The sequence below is a fragment of the Agelaius phoeniceus genome, chromosome 8, assembly GCF_051311805.1.
Source record: "Agelaius phoeniceus isolate bAgePho1 chromosome 8, bAgePho1.hap1, whole genome shotgun sequence".
Taxonomy (NCBI): Eukaryota; Metazoa; Chordata; class Aves; order Passeriformes; family Icteridae; genus Agelaius; species Agelaius phoeniceus.
In genome coordinates this window covers 11416032-11437893 of record NC_135272.1, presented here as the reverse complement: position 1 = coordinate 11437893, position 21862 = coordinate 11416032, and the positions used below count along the sequence as shown (strand labels likewise).

Here is a 21862-nt window from a genome sequence, read left to right as displayed (position 1 = left end):
TTTTTTTTTTTAAAGCCTCTCCTTTCCCTTCAGTTCATGCTCCCATATGAACTGCTTATTTCACATATGTGGGAGTGATCCACACCCCACCCTCTACCCTGGGGTCAGCCTGGGCTGTGTTTGAAGTCCCTGGATGGATGGGTTGAGCATCCACAGCAAGGTGGTCTGGGGGGGTGTGCAGGTTTGGGGGGAGGTGTGAGAGGCCATACATGGCCTGGCTCTGACACCACATCAAAAAGAGGAGCCCTTGTGAGGATGATGGGGCTGCAAACCACAGCCTGCACCTGAGCAAACTGCAGCTGCCACAGCGTGTCCTCCTCAGGCCTGACCCATCTCCCCAGGCCTCCCTGGGCACAGGGCCCCTGCCATGACCTGGAGAGCAACAGGGAGGTGCAGTGGCCAGTGAAAAGTCATGTGTGGCTGGCATGCTCCTGGTCTTTAAAGGAGTTTGCTCAGTGCCTGAGGGATTGCTGTTGCAGTTTGTTTCTACCTCCATAACCCCCAGTGCTTTACCCCTTCCAAGTCCTGCAGCTGGATCACACCCTGTGAGCCAGGAAGCTCAAGAAGGGGAAAATGCTGCTTGTGGAGCTGGACATCCAGCATGGATTAGTACCTCTTGGCATGTGCCTCTGCTTACCTTTAAACTTGGGCAGGGCAAAGCATTCAGTCAGATTTGGGAGAAGGCAAAGTCTTATGGGGGACATCTTTGCAAGGCAGGGACTATCATCCTCATGGAAAGAGAAGGCAAACAAGGAAGTTAAAGGAGGAATGGACTGAAACCACAGATGCCTACAATGGAATCCAGTCCCTTTACCTCATCAGCTTTCCAAAATACTTCATAGCTACAGTTCCCTTAGTTAATTCAGGGCTGCTGCTGTAGGACCAATGTTGCAGCAACCCTCACTGCTCAGGTGCTCACACCTCAACCATCCTCACTTCCCAGGTGGGCTGGAGTGAAGATTTGCAGAGCTCTGTGCCAGTGGACTTGCTGCATCCCATTCCCTACCCTGCCTGCCTGCTGGAGCCTGCATTCACCTTGGGAGGAACCCACTGTCCCTTTATACAGTCTTGAGAAAAAACAGATCCCTGATTTCTGAAGGGAGAAGGGGACTCTCCAAGAGCTGCAAATATTTTAAAACATCAGAATGCTGCAAAAACCTCTAAAATGTCTCATCCAGGAGTTCCCAGCAGAAATCTGACAGGGAACACCCCTGGTCTGGCAGCAGGGTGCAGATGGGGTCCCCTTGCTTCTCCAGGCTGTGTGACCCTGTACCATGTGTGGAGGCACAGCTGGGTGGCCCCACACAATGTCATGACCCTGCTCCAGGTGTTAAGGGGCACATGGGTGGCCCCACACTCTGTCTGCTGCCTCTCAGAACAAGGGGCAATTTAGTGCCTTCCCCCAGGGGTTCCTCTAACCCCTGGCAGCCCCCTCACATACCTGTGGCAGGCCATAAACTCCCTAACGTGGCCTGGAGCCCTGCCTGCTGGCACCCATAGAGGGAGAGGGCAGGGGCAGGCACTGGAGTGGGCTGTCTAGTAAAGGAGGACAGGAGTGGGGGGGAAAAGCCTCCTTAAGGATGGAGCCATCAGCTTTGGCTCAGGTAAAGCCCATCAGGGCAGTGATGTGTCCTCTGCTGAGAGAGCGGTCCTTGGCCAGCCTGATGCCTCAGCAGTTTTGATGCCTCTGTGTAAAAGATGTGGTGTCTCTATCACTGCCAGGGACAGTGAAAAGTGGGTGGACTCTGCTCCTGGACTTTTTCTTTCTTTCTTTTCTTGGCAAGTAGCTCATGTTTTAGCAGCATAGGGTGGTACTGGTCTGCTGCAGCCCCTTGGCCAGAGCAGGATTGACAGATCTGGCTGGAGTACAAAGAGGAGCCTCAGGAACAGCTGGGCACAGGCCAGAGGATTTACTGGTGGAGGCAAACTCCATCCAGCAAAGAATGCAGCTACTGGCTGGGGGACAAAGCAGAGCAGGACCTGCAGGGACTGTGGGAAGGAAGGGTTTAGGGGGCACCACAAGAGGTGAGGGGCAGTGGGGTGGTGAGTGCAAGGGAAATGCATCCAGTGCTCCTAGATCAGTACAATCCCACCAGGGAGGAGAAGAAAAGGTCCTGGTTAAGCATGGGGTGTCCCTTTGGAAGACATGCCCATGGTGAGGGATTGTACAGTATGGGAAAGTCCTACACAGGGTGGGCATGACTCTCTCCAGGAGAGATGTCTTCAGTCTGTTCCTGACATCTGTGGGATGCCTGGTGCAGCCAAGGAGCAGTGCTGGGGGTTCTGCAGGCCAGCCTGGTGTCTGTGTTTCCCCAGGAAGTTCCTGAAGGTGCAGTGCCTGGAGAGCGGGCAGTGGGAAGAGGGGCACTGTGTGCCCGTGGTCTGCCAGCCCCCGCCCCCCGTCTTCGAGGGCATGTACAACTGCACGCAGGGCTTCGAGCTGGACAGCCAGTGTGTGCTCAGCTGTGAGCAGCAGGGACAGCAGGTGAGTCTGGGGGAGGCACACACTGACCACACCTCGTGTTTCAGAGCAGCTACAAACCGCAGGGCTCCCTGTGCTCTGCTGTGCAGAGGGGCCCTGCAGCAGTTTGGCCCATCCCCAAGGCCAAAAACCCTTTTACCACCAAGAGCAGTCCCTCTACAAGCCCAAGGGTTGGTCTTGCAGTCCCTCTACAAGCCCAAAGGCTGGTCTTGCAGTCCCTCTACAAGCCCAAGGGTTGATCTTGCAGTCCCTCTACAAGCCCAAAGGTTGGTCTTGCAGTCCCTCTACAATCCCAAAGGCTGGTCTTGCAGTCCCTCTACAAGCCCAAGGGTTGGTCTTGCAGTCCCTCTACAATCCCAAAGGCTGGTCTTGCAGTCCCTCTACAAGCCCAAGGGTTGGTCTTGCAGTCCCTCTACAAGCCCAAGGGTTGGTCTTGCAGTCCCTCTACAAGCCCAAGGGTTGGTCTTGCAGTCCCTCTACAATCCCAAAGGCTGGTCTTGCAGTCCCTCTACAAGCCCAAGGGTTGATCTTGCAGTCCCTCTACAATCCCAAAGGCTGGTCTTGCAGTCCCTCTACAAGCCCAAGGGTTGGTCTTGCAGTCCCTCTACAAGCCCAAGGGTTGGTCTTGCAGTCCCTCTACAAGCCCAAGGGTTGGTCTTGCAGTCCCTCTACAAGCCCAAAGGTTGGTCTTGCAGTCCCTCTACAAGCCCAAAGGTTGGTCTTGCTGGACCCCATACATGGCACAAGGTGCACCACTGCCTGGGGATGCTCACCTGCTCCCTGGAAAGCAGTGGTCCTAAGCAAGCTGGCTTATCTTGTGTCAACAGGGTCAGAAAGCATAAATAGAGGGTTTCCAGTAAGTTTTGGGAGCTACTGTGAAAGCATTCACTTAGGATGATGGGCAAGCTTGCTGCAGCACTTGTGCTCACCAAGGGGCTTCCTTGGGCATGGAGGCTGCTACCTGCCTGCTCTTCCACCCAGCTATCAATGCTTGGAAAGGGGCTTGTCAAAAGAAGGGTGGCTGATTCCCTCTGGTGGGATCCAGCAACAGCTGGGAAACAATTGCATTTCTGGTCAGTGCACATAGGCTGGGCCAGGTGGCTGCAGCCCAGCTGCCTTGGGGAGCTTTTCTCTGGACATTGGTGGGTGGGAGGGGTGTCCTTGCACAGTGCTCCCCCAGAGATGGGTGGTGGCCAGGCAGTGGGTAATACCAGCTGCTCTCCCTCTGCTTTGCAGGTTCCCATCGTCTGCACTAAGGAGGGCTTGTGGACAGAGGAGTTCAAACTGTGTGAGAGCTTGCAGGGCTCCTGCCCACCACCCCCAGAGCTGAACTTCGTGGAGTACAAGTGTGAGCAGGGGCATGGCATAGGTGAGGGCAGATGAAAACCAAACTTTGTGTTGACTCAGTCATACCAGAGAGCTGATAGTCACAATAGACTATAGATAGATTCTCCCTGTACCAATCCCCAATTAACAGAAAAATTCCTGTTTTCTCTTCCATGATGTTTATAAACATCATGGAAGAGCCAGGAAGGTTTTAGCCTTGTGCTCACCCTGGTTGCACTCTTGGGCAAGACCCAAATCTAAAGCTGTCTCCAGCATTAAGCATCTCTCTTTTCAGAAGCAGCAGGGGTTGTCTTTAGGGCAAACCCAGCTCTTTGCACTTTTTCCTGATCTGTAGCCCTCCATCTTTCCTGAGGACTCTCTACTTGCTACCACTGCTGCTGTTTGCAGGGTTAATGTGACAAGTCCTAGATAAAAGCCATAAAAGCTGCAGTGACAATTGAGTGTAACAGGGCACTTTGACCAGAGGAGGGACCGCATCATCCATTTCTGTCTGCAGGACCTGGATGCTTTGAGCTTTCAGGAAAAGCTGCAACACAGCCATGGTTGTTGTATCTGGTCTAGCATCCCACTGGGCAGGATGCTTGAGCTCAGCCCATATTAGTCTGAAGCAAACACACCAGTCATCCCAGCCTGGTCCAACCAGGCTGAGGACAGTCTAATGTCAGGGACTACTGAGGTTTAGGATTAGGACTGGGATCCCACTTGTTTTTCCAAGGTGGTTTTTGCAGCTTTTTTTCTTCCTGGTTATGGGAAGGCAGTGGGAATTCTCTGTGGTAGAAAAATTAGAGAGATGCTTCTTAGCAGGTCAGCAAACATCATATAACATCTAGGCCAGACTTATTTTCATGCTGGGTCCCATGTCCTGCCATCAAGGTTGGAATCTTTCTCTTAGGTTGTGTTTAGTTTTCCTCTCATCTGGGATAAGAGAATTGGGCACAACTCCTGTTGGCTCTTGGATAATTCAGGATTTGGGGGAGGAATGGCTGTCTCAGGCTGGGAGATAAAGGGTCCTCTTTACATCTCTCTACCATCAGTGTGGCCTCCTACAGGACATTGATGCCTGGCTCCAGGTAAGGTCCTCAAGGCTCTCCTTCCTCCCACAGGTGCTGTGTGCATTCCTTCCTGTATCATTCCTCCAAGTGACCCTGTCATACTGCCCAAAAATGTCACTGCTGAGACAATGGATCACCGGCTGCAGCCCACCAGAGTCCAGGTAAAAGGGGGGAGGAATTCTTCTAGCAGGGGGGTTGCTGGCAGCATGGAGAGGGAACCTCCCTCCCTCTTCATCTGGTGTTTTAACCCAAAATCTCTGCCTCAGGTAAAGAAGGGTAAGACTTGTAAAGACAAGCAGTGTATACCAAAGTTCAGCAGAGTTATCAGCTCCCAAGCCAGCTTTCCAGGAATTGCATGATACCACAATATATGAAGTTTTAATGCAAGAATCCCACTGATTTTTCAGGATGTGCGGTGTGCCTAGACCTGTTAAGCTACTGTTTATTGTCAGCCAGTGTGCTGGGAGAGCAAAAGCTGCCTCTGGCACAGTGTAAGCCTGGGTCCCCACTTACCTGGCAGCAGAGATGCAATCCTAGGCAGGCATTTCCCTGCCAAGGAAGAGGCAGGGCGCTGTCAGCTGAAAGGTGTCTCCAGCTGCCAGGACCTGCTGGCCGGCTGGGTGCCTCTGCTGCTGGAACAGGGGAGCCTTCCCCTCCCCACTTCTTACTCATTTTGTAGGCAAAGCAGCTCAAATAGCTCAAATATTTTGGATCCTCGTGGCACGACTTTACCAAAAAGCAGCTCTGCCGGGGTAATATTTCTTAAAATAAAAACGAGATGTATAAGGAAGGAGGTGGAACAAAGAAAAGCAAACAATCTTCCCAGGAGCCAGTGCTCCCATCCAAATGCTTTCCCCTCCTCCTGGGAAGCCGCAGGAGGCCCAGCATCATGCCTGTGGATACTACTGTGCACTGCCTTGAATCAGGCCCACGGCTGCCGGGGGGGCGAGGATGCCTGGGGCATGTGGGATGGTGAAGCACGAGCCTTGGAAGGAGTCCTTGCCTTTGAGGGATCGCATGGCTTGGCCCGTTGAGGCAGTGGTGTTCAGCTTCCCTTTCACCACCACTGCAGCTTTCGTGCAAGGGAGGCATTTTGCAGAGAGGAGACACTATTTTAAGAAGGAGCTCTGTCCCTTGCCAGGAGCTCTCTCTCCCTAGACCATCTTGTTTTCCTCTCTGTCCTGGCTTCTGTCTCCGCTCCCCGCTTGGCTCCCCCAAGCCTCCAACAGTTTGCTGTTCCCGGGAGCTGCCATGCTCCATGAGATGGAGAGGATGGGGCAAACAACACAGGGAACTGCACAGGCCACTCAGAGAAGGGGCATAGTCCTGTTTTGTTTTCAGCTCTGATTCATTGCATGCCACAGCTGAGCAGGTTTGTCTCTCTGCCCTTATTTCCCAGCCTGGAATATGAGTATACTAATATGAGTATGCTAAAATGGCATCTGAGTTGCACAACAACCACATACAAAGCAGCTCCATGGGGTTGGGATGTACACATCCTCTTGGCTGAGCAGGATCTGGTGGGCTCTGGAATTCCCCAGTCTTTGCCCCATTAAGCTGGCTCTCTCTGGGGCTGGCCGAGGAGGGCCAGGACCTCATCCTGCTCCAGCCTCGTCACAGTCTTGACCACAGATGCTGCAGAAGGACCTGTGTGGGCAGAGCTGCCCTATTCCTAGCTGCCATACCACCTGGGAATGCTGGAGCCAGTCCTCCTGCCCCTGAACATCTCAAACGAGGCTGGGAGCAAACACACCTACCTCTCTGTGCAATTCCTGTGCTGTGAAGGGCATCCTAGGACACTTTCACAGGCCAGATGCTGTTTTATGGGGCCTCAGATTTCAAAGCCTGCCTGAGCTTTACAAGGAGGAAATTGCATGTGTGGTGGGGCTTTTCTTCCCCCTGTGTAATCATCAGTGTTCCCCACAAACCCCAGCTAAATGAGCAGCGTGGTGTGTTCCAGGGCTGGGAAACTGAGCCCTTCACATCTCGCTCTTGTGTCCATCTGGCTGCAACAGCTGAGTTTGTAAATACCAGTGAGAGTTTGTAAATACCTCAGAGTGACCGTCAGCCTGGTGTATCTACTTCAAGTCAGGTCTGGGGAGATGAGTCCTTCCTCCCAGGATGCAGTTTTCAGAGCCTGAGCAGGGATCAGCGAGCCAGCTGTAGGCACTGAGTGATGACCAGCTGGTGAATTCAGCATCACACAGAGATATGATGGTAGATTCCAGCCTCTTGTGGCTGCTTACCCCCAGCAGCAGCTCCTGGCCAACTCAGACATAATGGTGGCACTGCCAGCCAAACCCACTTCTCAGGTAGTCCCTGTCCTTTCTCTTTGTCCTCTTCCAGTTTTGTATCAATATAGAAACATAGAATCACTAAGGCTGGAAAAAACTTCCAGGATCAGCAAGTTCAACCAATATACATCTCAAAACACACACACAGATAGACACACACAAGGTGTGTGTATATCTGGCCTCTGCCTTGAACAACGTGCCCTGGTGTGTGGGTTCCTGGGTGCAGCTACCCTGGGTATGCTGGGCCAGGAGGGTCCTGGGGGTGTCACTGCTGTTCTGCCCTGCAGTGAGTTATGCAGTGCTGCAGGAGACCCTGTAGCTCCAGAACACACTGCTGGCTGTTTCCCTGCCTCATCCACCTGAGCTAACTGCTGTCTTCTCCTCCTCTCCCAGAACATTGTGTGCACGGGCAGGCTGCGGTGGTATCCGGACCCCTCTGTCATTCACTGCATCCAGTCGTGTGAGGTAAGCCCTCCCTGGCCCCAGCACAAGCTGCCTGCTCCTTGCAGGAGAGCTCCTGCCAGTGAAGACCTGCTCCAGCACAAACCAGACACCTTTGACCTTATGTTTGCTCCGAGCTGGGCTTGCTGGATGAGCAGAGATAGCAGAGGAAGCATCCTTGGGTAGAGTCCCCACAGCCAGGATGGTGCTGGGGAGCAAGAGCTGCACAATAACCCATTTCCTTCCTTGCCTGCTTCTTTTTGGCCAGCCTGGGCAGAATATTCTAGCAAAAGGATTTCACTGGCAAGGGGTATCCCCCAAAAGCCTGAGCTGACTCCAAGCTGGAATGTTTCCCTAACCAGAACCGCAGTTCTAGAGTAACATGGGTCCAGAAAAGCCCTGTGTGACTCACCTGTCCAAATCAAACAATCAGGATTTCCAGCCTTGTATATGCAAAACAAACTGCTTCTGAAGAATCTGCAGACAAAGAATTCCTTGCAGAAATTGGTTAGCCACTCATTTAGCTTTGAATAATGACCAGGCAGGAGAAAATCATAGGCAGCCTGGAGTCAGTTCACAAAGGAAATTAAAAATAGGCAGTCTTTGTCAAGCACTAGTTGTTATTATGATTGAGGATAAAAGGAAAAAGGGGGGAAATTTTGGAATGTTGTATGCTGAAAATTTGGGATTTTTACCAAAAAGGAAAATGTAAATGGAGTTTGCACACCAAAAATAGCTTTGGGGTTAGCTGATTGTATTTTTTTCTTGTGCTCATTTCAATGCAATGATTGCTTTTCCTCGCTGGTTCTGCTGAGCTCAGCTCTTTGTGGACTGGAGTGTGGGGGAAAGGGCAATGTTGCAGGGGGCACGTCCCCAGGAAGGAAACCTCATGGTCTACAGAAGGTGCAGCAATTATTTCCCAAATTTGATGCTGGTGTTGTGCCTGTCTACTGTGAGACACAGGCTGAAAGAGCAGGGGAATGAGGTGCTGTGTGCCTGAGAGGTGTTTGGTGATTGAGTACCAGAAGTTAGTGATCCTCGGACATTTTGGGAGCTCTGTGTCTTCTAAACCACATCTTTTAGCACAAATCTGGGGTAATGTGTTTGAAATGGGATGGCTTAAGTGGAAGAGCAGACCAGATGGTTGAGTGATTGTCTCTGTGGTGGTTCTGCTAGCAAGGGAGAATTTCTTGTGCTCTCTGGGACTAGGTCCTTTGAAAAAAAGAAGCCAATGGAGTGTGAAGTGTTTCTTCCTCCCTTCCTGTGCAGCTCAGGTAACATGAAGCTGACACAATTGTGAGGCCTCTCCCTTAGGCTCAGGTACACCAGACTGACCCTAGTGTTTCCTCCTCTGTGGTTCCTGTGCTTCACCTTGGGTCTGTGTGTTCAGGGAGATATCCCATAGGGAATGATGAAAAGTGCCAGTTTGTGTGTGTGTGTGTGAGAGACAGACACACTGAGTACCTGAAGTCCCAGGGTAAGTCACTGTGCTCTCATCAACCACCCAAACATGCCCACAGCCAACATGAGCTCTTTCTGTTCCTATCTGCTTGTCACCCTCCTTTACTCTTAGAAAGCAGCCCCAGGCAGGACTCTTGGCACACAGGAGGTTAACCAAGCCAAAATCTTGCAGTGTCCCACCAGAAGATGGAAAGATTCCATGTTCCTTCTTCACCCTTGTAGACTTTTAAATGCTTTTTCTGCTTTCAATTATTGTTTCATCAGGAATGACCAAGCAGTCAGTACATGTTCTTCCATCCCAGGTCCACCAAAGCCCTCCATAAAGCTTCCTTGTTGCTGGAAATGTCTCTTTTGATGGGACACAGGACTATATCTGTTGTTTCTGCAGTTGCATCAGTCTGGCAGTTCAGATATCCTGAGGTCAGCAAGTACACCCAGATCTTTCTCTTCCTCCTTTGTTTCCAACTGATGAGCACCAAGCTAACAGCAGATGTTTTGCCATCAGTACAAGAGCTTGCCCTTCCATTTAATACAAGAGAATGTCATCTTGTTTCTCTCTCCAGTCCTTCAGGTCATCTAACTATTTGTTAGATATCCTGATCCTCCTCTGTGGAACAGTGCCTTCTTCCTTGTTAGCAGTTGCATCAGGGCAGGCCTGTTCTTAAGGTCACAGTCACTCACTGTAGCACTAATGAAGATTCATCCTCAGATAGTGTCTTTCACCCTTAAGCTCTCCTTTTTGATACAGCTCCCAGCCTCCTCCTCATCCCTGTTTTCCTTCTCCTCACTTCTCATACATGTCTTGGTTTATTCTTTTCTATGTGTTTCCTCCTAGGGTGCTGCAAGCTGTTAAGGTTGGACCAATAATCCAAATTTTCCTAGATAACTTTTTCCCCCCACATGAGTTTCATAGTAGTCATTGTCTTGTTGTAAAGAGTAACTCTTACTGAAAGTGCCTCAAAGTATTGCTCTGGGAGCTGCTGCAGGGAGATGTCACCAGTCTCCCCATCTGACCACAGAATACTCTGAATGTTGTTTCTACCTCATCTGTGCTGCCTTCCATCTTCATTCCTATTCCTCTCTGCCCTCCTCCTTGTGAAGAAAAACTCTGCAGTTCTCAGAGGCTGCTCACTTCCCCCAGTCCCTTGTGGATATGGAGGCATCCCACAGCAGGAGCAGGGTAGAGAAAGAATATAACCTGTCCTCTGTCCTCACTGCATGGCAGCGCCCCTCACACACATGGTTCAGATTCACTTGCCACGGGTCATATTAGTCCCAGCTTCCCTCTCATTTCATAGGAGCCCCTCAATGGAGACTCCTCCTTTAAGAGCCCAGACTCTGCCATCCTTGGGCAGTGAAATGCTGTTCCAGTGGGCTGTCCATGTCACCTCGGGTCTGAGTCACACCTTGGAGATTCTATTGTCTCTCCATTGACTGCCAAGTGTGTGTTGGATCAGGAAGTTTTCTCTTCTGGATGCCACAGTGAGGGGAGCAACCCTACATAACAGAAATCCAGGCCACCTGGCAGCTCGTACTGTCTCTCTCTGGTGGAGTCACTTCAGGCCGGGGCATGGCAGCAGTAGCCAAGGCTCAACCTTCCCAGCTCCATCTGGAGCTCTGCCTCTTATTGGAAAGTCCAGGTCACCATGCAATGGCATTAGAGGGACTGTCACTCCCTCCCTCCCTAAAGAGGGACCGCATCTTTATCCTCTGCTGGCGGTGGATCAGCCTGCCTGCTCATCCCTGCACTCCTCTCCCACCTCCCTTCTCTTTCCGTTAATCTGGTCATCCATCTGCCTCCCTCTCTCTTGCTGTGCCTTGCCAAGTTCCCCAGTGCTGGAGCAGTGAGGCACGTACGTCAGGGAGGGAGGGAAGGAGGGAGGGAGGGATGCAAACCCTTCCAGGAGCCCGTCAGGAATTCAAGTTAGCGCCGAGCGCACTTTGCCTTTCGAGGGCCAGCGGAACATCTCGTCCCCTGCCATCAGTAGAAAAACAGATGGCAGCACCAAGGGAGGGGGCTTGGGGCTGTCAGGAGAGGCGAGTGGAGGAGGAGAGAAACCCCTCCTCCCCACCATGGGTTGGGAGGAGGTGGTTTTGGTCCTGGTGGTGTGCTTGACTGCTGTGAGGGAGGTGTTTGTTTGCAGCGTCTGGGTCACGTTCTCCTAAGCCATCCCAAGGTGGTCACCTCTGATGCATCATCCTCCTGTGCTCAAAAGCAAGTGGGACTGTTGACTTCAGAGGAAGAGACAGCATGTACAGAGATCCAGGTTGCTCCCTTGGACTGTTCCTGCCATGGTCCAAAGCAGTCTGTGCATGAGCATAGCTGCTATAGAGTACCTTCTAGTCTGTGCAATGCCCTACACCTGCACCCCTCTGTCTCCCACCACAGGGACTCCTGTGCTTCACACTGCAGATGTGGTTTAGGTGCAAAAATTCACTTGTTTCATCATCCTTGTGTTTACCCAATGTTATTCACAGGATGGGGTAACCACCACTGTCCTGCTCAAATGCTCTCAGGGAAAGCTAGGCTGCTCTTGCAGTGACCAGAGTGAACTTGGGCAGCTTTTGTTGGGCAGCCAATGCATTGTGCACCATGCTGGCCTCCTTCTCACCTCGAGCTTCATGTCATTGTGTGCAGGTAGAAAAGGGTTAATTGGAATGGACTTTGACTTGAGGTCTCTGCCTCATGCTCTGGATGAAGATGGGCAGAGAACAGAACACTGTTGTGAGCATGAGCTGCTGGGAATTTCTCAGGTCTGCCCTGCATGAGGACAAGGTCTCGCTGCCCTCTCGTGTTGCTGGTCATGTTATCACAATCGTAAAACATGAATCTGTTCTCTGTTTTGTGGTTTTCCTGAGGTATTACAATGGAAATGATGAAATAGGGACTGAAGTGTGTTTGTGGTTGCAAGTTGTTCCTGAGTCTCTTGATCCAACAGGTAGTGAAGGACCCTGAAGGATCCTTAGCTCTTCCCACCAGCATGCACAAAACCTTCACTCGGCACGTCTGTGGCTTGTGTCCAGCATTTCTCAGTCAGAATTAACCCTTTGGAAGGCATATGCAATAAGGATGGTGGGGAGTGTCCCCTAAACTCTGCTGTTATTTCATGTGATGGGAGACAGGGTGAGACTTGTCCCCTGGGACAGCACTGCAGCTGAGCTCCAGCTGCCTCTGCTCCTCAGTATCAGTGGGGCTGGAGACCCTTGGTTCTCACTCATCCCAGGCTTGTGGGTCTCTGATTTTGTACCATGGCAGAACTCAACACAGGAAACTGTAAGAAATGTGATGTTGGCAGAATGCTCTGCTCCAGGAAAGATTGTCTTCTGTACTTCTGAGGCCTAAGGCAGTGAGGACCACAGGCACCCCAGCTGCACCAAGGAGGCTCTCTAGAGCAACTACAGCTGCGTGGCCAGAATTTAGTCACCCTCTCGTGATTCACACATCCTTCTTCTCTCTTGGACCAGGCAGTGCTGTACCTTCCACCCTGTTTAATGCAGCTTGTACAGACAGTGAGGGGGCATGAAGAGCAAGGACTGCAGGTAGTGGTCACTCCTGCATCAGACCTGACCTCTGACTGGTGAAGGCAAAGCCCTTCATGCTGGAGAGGTGGAAGGCAAGGTGGGGAGCTCTTCACATACCTGCTGGGTACATTTTCATGCTGCTTTTGGCATGGGTGGTGTGGGCTGCTCAGCATGGGATATAGCCAGGGGATGATCCCAAAGAAATCTATTCCTCTTCCAAAAATCTCAGCTGAGGTGTGCTTTTCCTAAACAGTGAGAAGATATCTGTCCCCTGCACACACAGAGTGTGATTGTAGCAGCATCGTTTTATTAAGAGACAAAGCAGAGGGAAATAGATCACACAGCAGCAAGGACAAGGGACAGATGCTGAGGGTGAGGCTCACAGGACCCAAAAGATGGGAGGGTCTTTTGGCATGGATAGGGCTCCAGCACCCAGACACACCATCAGTAGTGGTGGAGCCCCAAAAGGGTGTGAGCAGCCTCAGCTTCCCCAAGCCACATTGTGGCAGCAGCCCTGCACTTGGGATGTACTGACCTATGGCTGCTTCTCTGCCCTCTCCAGTTCAGGTGCCTTTCCCTCATCCCCATCCATGTCCCACTTTCCCCCTCCCAGCAGTCACAGTCGTGCAGCCAGTGGTACAGACGGAGTGGAAAACCACTGAAAGCACCCGCTGAAATAAAAATCAATGAGTCGTTTCTGATAATAAACATCCCCAAGCACAGCCCAGCCAACTGCTCTTCCAACACGAATATTCATTCCCCTTCAGCTCCTTCATCCCTTGTACATTGTTTTTCTTTCTGTTTAAGATCTGTAACAAGAACTTGGCAGAAATCAGATACAAGTGGGTCAGGAGGCCCTTGTGGTTTTCAAGGCTTGTTTTCCATAACCCGTTCTATCCTGTAACATATTTTGCACAAATGGCTTGGCAGGAGATCTAATCCATGCAGCAGGAGAGCCACTGAGGGCAGGATGGCAGGCTGGTGCTCATGGCACAGGAAGTCCTGTCTTCTCTTGTGTGTATCAGTGGTATCCCTGTGAATGGTGAGCCACCATGCTTGCCAGGAGCACTAATGACACACAGCAACTTCCTCTGCTCCTCTCTCCCTGTTCTTTCCTGCTTCTGCTTCTCTTCTGTTAGCACTGAGATCAGGGTGTAAAAAGGACAAGGCCGAGGAACTCACCATGAATAGATCATAGACATGGATGTTTAGATGGAAGCAAAGATCTGCTCTGATGTGGGGATCTACACCAGCATTTCATCCCTTTCTTCCCTCTCATCCCTTGGACGGTGCAAAGACCTTTCCAGATGGCTCTCTGCTGAGGCATGAGGAAGAGTAGCATGACTCTGAGTAGCACAGTGCAGAGGGATAATGAAACACATCCCCATTCGGGGGTCCAAAGTGCCACATGTTCACTTCTGCAGCAGAAGTGTGTCCAAGCCAAGTCCTGGCCTGGGACACAGAAGCACTTTCAGGCACCATGAAGGCAAGGACCTGCTCTCCCAGGATGGCCACTGACAGCAGCCCATGGAGCCTCTGTGCACTCCATCCCCCTTGCAGACACCAATCCTGCACAACCTCAGCACAGACTGGTTCCAATGGGCCCAGCTGTTTGCAGGAAATCCATGTCCAAGGGACTCCAGTGTCCTGAATAACACCTAGAGCTCCACACCAAGACTGCTGGGAGCTGCTATGGCAGTACAGTGATGGTCCATCAGCTGAAATGAGACAGCAGGATGTCACAACCCTCCAGCCCACCACCTCTTCCCTGCAGTGTTCATTCAGGTACATGGAGAATGTTCTCAAGCAGCAAGCCTCTGTTTCTCTGTAGTGAGACTTGGGGAGAAGACATTGGAGCTGGAGGAGATGTTTCTGGAGACCTGAGATGTGGTAAAAACTATCTGCATGCTTAGCTGATGAGTGGCTCAGGGACACCAGCAGGTTCAGAAGCAGTTAGAATTTCTCTGTTTTGATTTCTATCTGTGTCTGAGGTGATGGGCAGGTCCATGATGTCTCCAACAAGCATCTACCTCCAAGGGACAGCTGCCACAGTTCAAAAGGAGCAGAGGGATGGCTCAGGGGACAGAAACCAGAAAACATAAAATGGACAATGAAGCACTAAGTCTGTAGGATTTTATTTCTCTTTTTCAGGCCACTTGGTCCCAGGTTCCTCTTCCCAAATTTCTAGAGGTCTCTTCCTCAGGATAGTGCTCACCCTTTTTACAATGGGCCAGGTAGACCTTCCTCACTGCTCAGGGTGGCTCAGGGCACAAAAACATCCCAAAAAACTTTCTGAGCATAAGCCAAACCTGTTCCCTCTCTGTCCCTCTCTGTTTTTCAGAGCTGATTTCCTCCTTGTGCCAAAGAGCCTCCAAAAAGAGAGAAGGAAAGTGAATGTGCTTGGGGGTGTCAAGGGGGGGAGGAAAAATAAAATAAAAGACACTGCAACAGAGAGAGGGCCAAGAAAAATATTTAATCCAAACAATGAACATTGTCATTTCCTCCCACAGTCTGCATTCCCAGTCAACTTCCCTGGGCAAGCAGGGAGAGCCAAGAATGACCGGGCTCTCTGCCTCACCAGCGTGAGTGTGTGTAAGGAAAGGGATGTGTCCTGGGGACACGCTGCTGTAGCATCACTTTAGCCAGCTCCTGTCACATCTCTGGCTTTAAGGACTGACAGTTTTCTGCAGGGGAACAGTGGTTTGGAAGGATGTTGGAGGGATTGGGACAGGGATGGGAGGGAGAATTTTCAGGGACCCCAGCTGGGGTGGTGGATGTATAGAGGCTTTAAGTGAACCAGATGTTTAACAAGGCTTTGGGCACTCTTCAAGTCCTCCCAGGGACCTCCCAGAGCTTTTGGAAAGATCTTGCTAGTGACTGATGTGGGGAGGAAGGGGAGACATCCGGCAGGGAGAAGCTGCCCTGTGCTTCTCCAAGGGCCACTCCAGCCTGTCCATACTTTCTTGTCCCCACACATCCTGCCTGCTCCTCCCTGCTACAGGCACCACCTTCACCTGGGACACAGCTTCTCTTGCATGCCTGAGACCCCTGCAGCTGTAGCACTCTCTGGGGCAACTCAGGTTCATGTCCTGTGGTTCTGTGAAGCCTGGTTTGGGCTGACATCCCCCTGCCACCAAAGGGATGGGGTTTCCAACTCATCTTCCCACCACTAGTGACTCATCGGTCCCAGGAGCAGAATTACCGGTGGTGAAGCTGATGCACAAGGCATGAGTCTGAGGGCAGCAGCAGCAGCTTTTCCAGGGCTGGTCCCTGCCCAAATGGTGGTTCCCCTGTTTCTCTAGGGCTGCTTTCAAAGTGACAGCTGAGGAGAGCAAAAACACATGCATCTTTTCAGCCACGTGGTTGAATTAGCATGCAAACAGTCTGAGCTTGATGCCCAGAATACCAATTCCCAAAGGGAAAAATGACACCAAAATTTGTGCTGACTTAGAAGCTCCATGAAAGCAAACTATGCACCCTCCTTGGATGGATCAGCAGAGTCACAAAGCCCAGGACCGGTCTGGGAGAAAGCATTTTGCTTCTTAAGGCTGGACTTGACTCCCTGAGACTGGACTCTAGCTTTTCAATGGCTGTGTTCAGATAGAAATGATGAGCACTTTCCATCTCAGTGGCAGATCAGGGAAGTCTTTCAGTTCCTCAGTTACACAGTTGGCCAGCTGAATGCTGATTTTTTTTTTTTTTTTTTTCTTTTTTCCACCTTCCTCCAAAGCATCTGGAATGGGGCATGGCCAAAAGCAAGGTGCTGGGCCTTCAGGTGTGCTCAACCAGAGCAAAACCTGCATTCCTGAAAAATAATGTGTAGCACTGAAATATGTCCAACACTAATGTGATCTGTGATTGAGTCTTCATGATCCACCTTTCCCTCACCTGTTGCACCCTTTTGTGCTCTTTCACACTGAATTAAACTCTGTAAGGTGGATCTGAAGAAAAATGCCTGGACCCTGCTTGCCTCACTGATGGCACTGGGGACTCTCTGCTGGGCAGGACAACAGCCCCAGGGATGGAGCCAGCCTGGGACTCTTCAAAGGTTGTGGAAAAACACTGTGCACAGGCACTGCTCCCTGCATGACATCTCCCAGCCTCCTTGAGAGAAACTCCACCACTGAGCCCTCGGAGATGCTTCTGGCTGGGATGCACTGGGACCTAACCAGTCCTTTCTTGCATCCTTCCTTTGCCTGCAATATTTTTCCCCTCTTTCATTCTTTTTCCCCTTCGATTTTTTTTTTTCCTCTTTTCATCTGTGCCTGCTCCCAGCTTCTAGAGGCTGTGTTTTTTTAGCCTATTTCAATTGCCAAGCACTCGATTTGCCGTTACTATTTTTGTGGCAGCGGCGCAGGGCTCCGGCCCGGCAGTGCCAGCTGCTGCACCTCCACGTGCTGCCACATGCCCTGGAGCTCTTGTCTGAACAAACAAGGAAGATGGATGGCCCAGCGAGCGGGAGATCCGCTGACACAGCCCGTCTCCCTGGCTGCCTCGGTGGCATGCCTGGCCCAGCAGCTCCCCACCACTCAACACAGCACACAGCGGCTGCTGCAGTTGCCTTATTCATTTTTTCCCTGTTTATAAGAGACTTCTCAACCAGCCCACCACCCCCCTCCCCTCAGTGGAGGATGGGTATTCTGGCAGCTGAGACCCAGCTGACCATTTCCCTGGGTCACATTCATCACCTTCATGTGGCACAGCTGGGCATTGGTGTTTTCCTTTTTCTTGACAGCATCTTAAAACATCATCAGGTGTTTTTGTGAGTTGCAGACGTGAACAAACTGCCTTCTCCCACCACTGGCATTGCTTTCTGTAGAGGCACACGTCTCAAGCACAGGCTGAACAGATGCTGTATGGGGTCTGCTCTCTCACATCACCTGCCTTAGCAGATTGCATTGCCTGTGTTCTCCCTTGCCATGATTCCTGCAAGGCCAAAATGAGACTGATGCAAGTACAAGGGCTCCTGTGCCCTCGAGGGTAACCAGCACCTTACTTTGTTCTTTCTACTTGCAAAAACAAAACCATGTGGAGGTTCTTAGTAAGGCAAAGGCACAGGAGTCACCATGTTCTAGGCAAGGAAAGGGACAGAAATTCCCAAACCCTGTGCCTGGCTCTCCTGAGCCTCGAGTCCAATTAGTCATTTTTTATTTTCCCTTCATGTGTTTTTCCAATGTAATTTGGAGCATGAGTTGTTAAGTTTCCCCAACAAGTGTTGCCATAGGAGCCTGTATTTGTTTAGGGTGGGGTACGGGCTCCGGCTGGGTGAGAGGAGGGGGCAGTTAGCCCTGATAGGTGTAGTGAGAGATGGGGAGCCTCTCCTTCCCCATGCTGTCCCTGCCTCTGTCCTCCCCCCACCTTGCACGCAAGATCTGGAAATCGTTTCAGACCTGTGCAGCCGGGATGGGCAAACCTCCCCATAATTGTATGGAAACTACCAAAGCGACGGGTGTTGTTTTGTCAGTGAGTCATGACACATGGAGCAAAGCTCAAGGAAAAACTCCACCGTGTGGAAGGCTGCAAAAGCAAATCACACCCAGAAGAGCCTTCCTCTGCCAGCGGCCCTGGCCAGTCCCAACTGCATCCTGGCACCTGCCGGCCCCCACATCCCTGCCCTGGCCCTCACGGTGCTCAGAGCTGCTTTGAGTCTAAGAAACCTTCTTTGATCACAATCATTTAAGATCCACCTGATGCTTTTTAGTGGAAGAGGAGAGTTAACACTGTTGCCTTGAAGAAATTGCACCCTGGTCTCCTGTGGACGCGGTTTGTGACAGCACTGATTGGAGTCAAATCCCTTCTTGTTTTGGAGTGAGCTACCTATCTCGGCTGTGCTTCAATTTCCCAGCTCTAGGAAGGTGTGCTCTTTCTTGTGCTCTTCCAAAATCTTCCAGGCTAATGTGATCTCTCTGTGGCTGCCTGAATTTGGCCTGTGGCCTGTGCTACTGATAGCAGAGACCAGACTTGGTGGTTTGCCATAATCCCTGCTGCTACTTCCTAAAGTGTTATTAGCCTGTGTTGAGCCCATTTCTCTTCCTTTTGAGTCACAAGGACAAAAAGCCACATGGGTTCTCTGGTTTTGGCATGGTTTTTTCATGTGAATTACTGGTATTATCACTAGGCCCACATGTTGGCTTTGGCACAGTGGATGCAGGGCTATTGCGGTGCAGTGACATTTTTCAGCAGGCTCTCATTCAGTTTAAGGGTGCTACATGTGAGTGTCCATCATCAAAGGCCGAGTCTGGGCATTTTTGGGATTTCTGGTTGTTGTTTGGGGCCAACCAGATCCAATGAAATGGATCAGCTGCTTCCATGAGCAATGGGATAGCCAGGTTTCCACCAAGAGTCCTGTTCAGTCTGGAGAAGAGAAGACTCTGTGGAGACCTTAAAGGACCTTCCAGGACTAAAAAGGGTCGGGGGAGGGACTTTTGGCAAGGGAATGGAGTGATAGGAGAAAGGGTAGTGGCTTTAAACTGAAAGAGGGTGGGTTTAGACTAGATATTAGGAAGAAATTTTTGAGGGTGATGGGACACAGGCACAGGTTGTTCAGAGGAATTGTGGCTGCCCCATTCCTGGAGATGTTCAAGACCAGATTGGACAGGGCTTGGGCACATGGTCTAGTGGAAGATGTCCCTGCCCATGGCAGGGGTGTTGGAATGAGATGGTCTTTAAGGCTCCTTCCAATCAAAACTATTCAATGATTCCAAGATTCTGATGGAAAACGTCCTGGAGGTCAGCCATGGTTGCTGAGCCAGTAAGTACAATCACAGAGCCTGAAGTGAAAGCAGCATTTCATTACTAATCACTCTATGAAGAAATGGGTTCTCCATCCTGTAGCTGGTTCAGTGGCTGCTTGGCAGTGCTGGTGTAGATCTGTGATAAATAAACCTTGGCTGCTGACCGCTCCTGATGCCTTCTTGTGAGTGCTTCCCATGCATGGCGCTGGTCACAGCCCTTGCACGGGAGAGTCCTTCAGCCATCACTGGCTGCTCCTCAGCCCCGGTCGCTTCTTCTCTGATCAGATGACTCATGTAACTAAACAATAAACTGATTTTCTGAAAGGCTGCTCATGCCATTTAACACTTCTGACACAATTCCATGGCTCATGCCATTTAATGGCTCATGCCATTTTACACTTCTGACACAATTCCATGATCCTCTAGCTGCTGCCCTTGGAGCACCTGCTGCTCCATCCACACCAGCTGGGATATCTGGTGCCCTTTGGCTTTGAAGAGGGGGTTGTGTATGCTGGAAGTGGGCCTTGCTGAGGACCCACTTTTGGGGGCAACCTTATGCTTTTGAACAACATTTCACAGAGCCTTCTTCCTCTGCCTTAGCCCTTCCAAGCAGACGGCTGGTGCGACACCATCAACAACCGGGCGTACTGCCAGTATGACGGCGGGGACTGCTGCTCCTCCACCCTGTCCTCCAGGAAGGTAAGAGAGCACCTCCCGTGGCCTTGGCCGGGATCTGTGGATTCAGGGGTGACTGCTAGCTATGTTCTTTGGCTTTGCTGGCTGTGGAACCGAGCCTGCAGTGTAACTCTCCCATGAACGGAGAACAAACGCACGGTTCTAAACTAAAGCCAGCTGAAGCTGATGGACAGCATCGCGCTGATTAAGAGCGGGGTTTGGACTCAGGCCAGTGGGATTGAAACCTCAGCCCAGCTCCCACTGAGGTTCATGGGATTTCCTCTCGTTTTGGGAAAAGTGTCCCAAAGAAATGACTTCCATAGGACATTGTGCTAAACATGGTGAGTCAGAAGTCACCTTGTGTAATTGAGCTGTCTCAGGGGATTTTTGCTATGATCCACTGGCATCTGCTACAAGTGATGTTTTCCTCCCTCTCTAAGGAAGGAAGAATAGTATAGAGGGAGCAGCTTGGCATTGGGGTAGCACAGACCCTTCTTTGTCTCCCATCACAATCTTCCCTCCCACCTAACTTGCTATCCAGCACTCACAGCCCATTCTTCCTAATCATATCCAACAGCAAAACAAATCACAGGGCATGAAATAATTTCTCACTGCGAAAATATGTGAATTTGGATCTTCTCATCTTTGTTGTGGAGCTTGAATCATTTCTTCTTTCATCACGCATACATACACAGAGAAAAGGAAAAATAAAATCCTGGGAAGATCCACTTGAGATAGGAAAGAAGAGGCTTTACACCCAAGTGATGAGTGAAATCCCCACAACAATATCATGACATCTCGGAGCAAGGCATGGCCAAAATAAAGGATGGGTTCACAGTAGATAGTGGGGGGGGTTCAGTCCCATAGCTCCCAGACCCAGCTTGCATCCCCCACAGGTCCCAGATCTTCCGCTCAACAAGCCTCCAGCACATCCCTGTTAAGGCAGATGGAGAAATACTGGGTTTAAACATCAAAAAAATCCCCAAAGCACTCCAGCCCTTCCTTTGCTGATCCAGTCTGTGAAAAATCAAATGTTTTCACAGCAAGAAAAACTCCTGGCTCTGAGCCTGGTGTGTATAAAACCTCTGAAGAAAACTGTTTTCTCGGCTCTCATGGCTCATTACCAGGCCACTGTCAACCAGGAGTCAGCTGCTCAGTGTATGCCCTCCCTCCTTTCTCTGCTACCAGCAGCTAAGGGGACACAGGCTTGCTCTGTCACACACAGTTACTGTAGAGAAAGTAATGTGAAATGAGCCTCCCAACCTGCACGAGCTGTCTCCAAGCTGCACAGCTTGTGAGTGGCCCTAGATGAACCCACTGCCTGCCCCATGGAAGGCTGTTCCTGCTCACAGATCTTCCTGCTTGGCTTTCCACAATGCACAAGGACACTGCACCCACCTTGGCTTTTATGTTGGGATGTGCAGGTCAGCTTTGCAGCTGAAAGCTTGGCTGAGTTCCTCTAAGAGCTGCAGAAGACAAGGCTGTGTTATCTTTGTGCTTTGCTGGAAGAGCCAGGAGTAGCTGACAGGTCCACAGGTTCAGGGGGTTTTCTAATGGTAGCAAGTAAAACTTTGAAACTAATAGACCAAAGTAAGATTTAATCGTGAGGTGCCTCACCACTGCCAGGCCTAGTCTGAATGTCTTACACCCATCAGGGGACACTTCTTCTCAGGGTTTGACATTTGGGGCACAAGTTTCAACCCAACCATTGGCTGCAAAATTCGAAACACATTAACAAAAAGGAAAAGGCTAAGAACAAAACTCATCTGGGGACAGGTGGTATCAGGGCCCATTGCTCAGTGAGCACAGAGCCTGGCACTGCCAACAACAGGGCACGGCCCAAAATGTCTGTTT

General features: G+C 50.9%; 2 protein-coding genes across 2 annotated transcripts in view; one reads left to right on the top strand and one right to left on the bottom strand.

Annotated features, from left to right (window-relative positions):
- PAPPA2 (pappalysin 2) overlaps positions 1 to 21862 on the top strand; it is an 88648-nt gene that overhangs the window by 65384 nt on the left and 1402 nt on the right. The window contains exons 17-21 of the mRNA XM_054638467.2: positions 2317 to 2485; positions 3719 to 3851; positions 4933 to 5042; positions 7569 to 7640; positions 19934 to 20032. Coding sequence (XP_054494442.2) covers positions 2317 to 2485; positions 3719 to 3851; positions 4933 to 5042; positions 7569 to 7640; positions 19934 to 20032 — 583 coding nt within the window. The remainder of the gene's footprint in view (positions 1 to 2316; positions 2486 to 3718; positions 3852 to 4932; positions 5043 to 7568; positions 7641 to 19933; positions 20033 to 21862) is intronic.
- The window catches only part of ASTN1 (astrotactin 1), a 69783-nt gene continuing 68826 nt past the window's right edge, over positions 20906 to 21862 (bottom strand). The window contains exon 23 of the mRNA XM_077182008.1: positions 20906 to 20942. Within this exon, the coding sequence (XP_077038123.1) occupies positions 20921 to 20942 (22 nt within the window). The 3' untranslated portion in view covers positions 20906 to 20920. The remainder of the gene's footprint in view (positions 20943 to 21862) is intronic.